General features: G+C 49.1%; 1 protein-coding gene across 1 annotated transcript; it reads left to right on the top strand.

Moving 5' to 3' along the window:
* Positions 1-1,937: 1,937 nt before the first annotated feature.
* On the top strand, positions 1,938-3,937 carry LOC135642645 (F-box/kelch-repeat protein At1g80440-like). Its single transcript, XM_065158942.1, has one exon. The coding sequence runs from the start codon at positions 2,519-2,521 to the stop codon at positions 3,623-3,625; it is 1,107 nt and encodes a 368-aa protein (XP_065015014.1). The 5' UTR covers positions 1,938-2,518; the 3' UTR covers positions 3,626-3,937.
* The last annotated feature ends 831 nt before the right edge of the window (positions 3,938-4,768 follow it).

Genomic DNA, 4,768 nt, shown 5'->3' with positions numbered 1-4,768 from the left:
CCTGTCAAAAGGAGAATTGAGCATAAAAAGGTAGTTGATCTTCGCCCATTGAAAGAAGATTGGTAGTGGAAGCAAGTAGCTTTGAGTGAAGAGGAATCAAAAGTGGATGTAGGTCACGATGACCGAACCACTAGAAATTAGTGTGCATTTATATTGTTATCATTTACTTTGCAATTGTTTCACTTCCTCTTTACTTTTATTTCACTACGCTTACGAACAAGCATTCAATTTCAAGTTATCTTCTGAGATTAGTTTTTATCGTACGAAAATTTTAAACCAACATTTTTATCCACTGTACTAACTTACCTCATCCTCTTAGTGCCGACTCAATCCTAATAGTTCTCTCCTGACCTTCGGCCATTGAAAGAAGATCGGTAGTGGAAGCCGGTTGCCTCGAGTGAAGAGGAATTGTGAGTGGATGTAGGTAACGACGACTGAGCTACTATAAATTTAATTTGTATTTACTTTAAGCTTTTTATTTTCATTGCAGACTGATTCCTTACTTTCGCTATGTTTACCAATGTGTTTTCAAGTTAATATCTTTCTGATATCGATTTTCATTGAACAAGAATTTCTAAACCGATGAATTTTTATATAAGCACTAATTGACTCCGACCCTCTTAGTGCCGACTTAGTCTTAACATTCAGGATTGGACAAATGATAGAGAATCTAATATCAACTAACATGTGATTGTCACATAGGATCCAAATCACCCTCCCCCAACTTTCTAATGGATAAGATCCAAAACAAGGAAACACAAACTTTGTTCTCATTCATTTTGATGAGGAAGATAGTCATAAACTTATTCTTCTTCTTTATGGCAAAGAAGGAAATCTCAAACATTTTTCCCTTTTTTCAAGAGATAAAAATATATTTCGAACTTGATGAGGGGGCTCTTTTTTTCGAAAGACTCAAGCCCGCTTTAAGGGACCTCGGATGGATCAGATAGAAAAACCTTTCCTAATCTTAGATCTTCTTAGAAGCGATATCTTAGAGTCACTCAAGAATTACCATTGATGAAAAGAATAGAAGATAAGAACAATTATTGAAGAAGCTTTATTGAAGTAACTTTAGCTTTAATATCCCTCTCCTATTTATACAGATTAGGAGGGAGGATTTTCCTCAACACAATAGAAGATTTCCCTCGGTAGAGAGATTTCCTCATATTGTAGAGGAATAAGCTACAGCAGAGGAGGAAGTTATAACGATGCTATAGCAGAGGAGGAAGCTACAACAGAGGTACATCAGAAGAGGAAGCTACAATAGAGGAGGAAGCTGCAACGATGCTACAATAGAGAAAAAGGCTACAGCAAAGGAGGAAAGGTGGGGGTGGGGCAGTGCTGGTGAGCATAACACTAGAGATGCCACAGCGGAAGGGAACGGACGGAAGGGAATGGACGTTGGAGCAGAGTGGCAGTGGAGAAGACAGTTGCCGTTCGTCGAGAAGGAAAGATTTGTCACACCGACGACCTGACGACAGAAAAGCAGTAGTAGAAAGCCTTTTCTTTTGTCGCACGAAGGTGAAGAAACAACAGTGATGAGTCGGTAGCGAGAAGAGAGCTTGCTCTAGGCAAGTGACTCTGATACCATGATGGAAAGAATAGAAGATAAGAATAATTATTGAAGAAACTTTATTAAAGAAGTTTTATTGAAGTAACTTTAGCTTTAATACATTAACATGTCCCTATTCTATTTATACAGATTAGGATGAAGGATTTTTCCCAATAGAATAGGAGATTTTCCTATAAAGCAAGAGGGTGTTTATATGTTATTTCTTCTAAAATGTCCTCTTCATTTTATATCTTTCCTTTGAAATGTAAGTAGAGGACGTGTGCTTCCTCGCTACTATTGAGAAAATTATCAAGATCTTAGTTCTTGTCATGGAGAGAAGAGAAGCTAAACCACATCCACGTTTGATTTTAATTGACAGGCACGTTGAGACGATCTCGAAACTGGACAAACATTAGACGCCATTATATTTATCACATCCAATCAAACATGATATGGCTCGTGCTTTATCCGCAGCGTCAGAGAGTGCAAGGAATCCGCTGCTGGCGTCCGCAAATCATATCCAGACACCACTTCTAGATGTCTTGGTCTTCCGACCAACGCAGACGCGCCCCACCAAGCGGGCACCACATTTCACGTCGCCATACTCTGGCTTTAACACTTGGGGGCCCACCTCGGCGTATGATTTCTTGCATCCGATAAGGTCCAACGTACTGTGTGCTTTTCCCGGCGACCCGCGAAAAGGAATCAACGGCCGTGCTGTCGCCCCCAGTCTTCACTTCTTATCCGTGGACTGCCGTAGTCTTCTCCCCTTCCTAAACCTTTCCACCGTTCCCAACTCGATCATGGCAATTCTACCATTCCCAACTGCTGTCCACAATCACACAGCTATTTCAGAGTTCCCCCCGCTGCTCACACCCACGGCTCACTCTAAACCCACACAACATTTTCTTCTTGACCAGTAGCGCTCATCTTTTACTTCCCACTTAGAACGAATAGTCACCGGTGATGGATGAACTGATACCCGGGCTCCCGAACGACATAGCGCAGGAGTGTCTCATCCGCGTCCCCTACGACGGCTTCCCTACGGTCCGCTCCGTCTGCCGCCGCTGGAAGCAAGAACTCCAATCCTCCCAATTCCACAGCCTCAGGAAGACCGCTGGTCTAACCAGACCGGTCATCGCCCTCGCCCAGGCCGAGCCGGCACTTGCCCCTGCTGCAGGCCCAGCCAAGAAGTACACTGCCTCCGCCTCCCCCTCGTACCGCCTCGTCCTCTTCGAGCCCGTGACCGGCGCATGGAGCTGCCCGCCGCCTATTCCCGGCCTCCTCCGTGGCCTGCCCCTTTTCTGCCATCTGGCGGCCGTCGGCCGGGAGCTGGTGGTGGTCTGCGGGTGCGACCCGGAGACGTGGGCCGCCTCTGACGAGGTCCACATCTATGACTTCGAGGCCGGCGTGTGGCGTCGCGGGGCCCGGATGCCCGGCCCCCGGCGGTCCTTCTTCGCGTGCGCCGCGTCGGAGGAGCTCCGTGCCGTCTTCGTCGCCGGGGGTCACGACGAGGAGAAGAACGCGCTGCGGTCGGCGATGGCGTACGACGTGGTGGCCAACGCGTGGGCCCCACTGCCGGACATGGCGCAGGAGCGGGACGAGTGCCGGGGAGCCTTCCTGCGGGGCGCCTTCCACGTCGTCGGGGGATACCCGACGGAGGCGCAGGGCCGGTTCTCGCGGAGCGCGGAGGCGTTCCACGTCGTCTCCAGGCGGTGGGGCCCCGTGGAGGAGGACAAGCTGGAGGTCGGCACGTGCCCGCGGGCGTGCGTGGCGGGTGGCGACGGGCGGCTCCACATGTGCGGGCCGAGAGGGGACGTAGCGGCGCTTTCGGACGACGGGAGCGGCGCGTGGCGGGCGGTGGCGGAAGCGCCGGAGACCGCGAGGGTGGCGCCGCTCCTGGTGGCCTGGGAGCGGAGCCTGATGCTGATCGGCTCGGAGAAGCGCGGTGGGGGCCACGTGGGGTACGTCGGGGAGGTGGGGGCGGGAAAGGGGGCGACGACGTGGAAGAGGGTGGCGACGCCGGAAGAGTTTTCGGGCCACGTGCAGGCGGGCTGCTCCATGGAGATATGAAAACTCGTATTTTTAACATAAGCTTTTCCCAAGTGGATTATGATGTACAGCTGCTACCAGATTTAATGGACATCTGCTATCAACTAGAAGTAGCGGAAACGGTGCTTATGGCTTATGTGATGGCGGCTCATCGATCCCAGTCTTGATTGACTTGCTTGAATTAAAGGGATATTGAATAATGAGGCCACAAGACTGGTTCTTTGGAGGAGGAGACACGAGTGGGACTTGTAATTACACAGTGACCGTCTGTCTCTGGAATGACATACGGAAGGTGGCAAACATCGCCGGAGTATTATAAGGGTTATTTTTGTACGCCATTGCCTCAGCTGACTGTTGCACTGCCACGTATCATCTGCTCAAAGAGAGAGACCATAGATGGCCTCTTTCGAATTGTTGTTAATGTCATCCTCTCTTCCAGCATCCAGTCAGAGAACACCAACAAAACAATTCTAATCTCCCCTTTGTTTAAGGATCGCTCACCTGATGGCTTGGCCGGCCCATTGGATCGGTTGCCGTGGCTTCGAAGGATGGTTTCAGTGGCCCTAATTCTTGTACCTGTTGGGACCATTCGACTCCTTGGTTGACTAGTTGTTATGCATCGAGACAGGCTTCGTTCGGGTCACGCAACAAGCTGTAGAGTACGCAGAACTCCTCGGTCCATAAATCTGCTGTCCTTAGAACTGAAGTGAATCCGATAGATTTTAGCTGCGCACTCATTCTACCGTTGCTTCTGTAGGAAGAAATGTAGGCAATGTCAAACTTGTCTTTCTAATTTATTAACAGCGGACCTTGTCGCTTCGGGACAACTGCTACTTATCGACGCAGACATTGCCGTGTGGAGAATCATGGGATAAATAAAAAACGTAGATGTGGCGTTGACATTTGGCTTGCTGTCGTGGCCACCAAGGAAAGGTTGGACCCAGACAGGATCCTCAACCATCGTTCCAGGGTTTGACATTGTGATCCTCATACTAATGCTCGTTGTTTTCACATTCGTTTCCACAATCTACTGGAAATAGGCTCATGTTTCTGTGAGGGTAAACAACTTTAAGACGTAACCTCGGGATCATCACGGCTTGGTTCGGGTCCAGATGATAGGTGATCTTCCAGGGACAACCCTTGGGACTGCTGAGGTGGCTGATT

The sequence above is a fragment of the Musa acuminata genome, chromosome BXJ3-7, assembly GCF_036884655.1.
Source record: "Musa acuminata AAA Group cultivar baxijiao chromosome BXJ3-7, Cavendish_Baxijiao_AAA, whole genome shotgun sequence".
In the NCBI taxonomy this organism is placed as follows: Eukaryota; Viridiplantae; Streptophyta; class Magnoliopsida; order Zingiberales; family Musaceae; genus Musa; species Musa acuminata.
This window is presented reverse-complemented; position numbering and strand designations above follow the sequence as displayed.

Excerpts from the sequence above, each read along its gene's own strand:
- LOC135642645 (XM_065158942.1), top strand. The coding sequence starts at position 2,519 with ATGGATGAACTGATACCCGGGCTCCCGAACGACATAGCGCAGGAGTGT.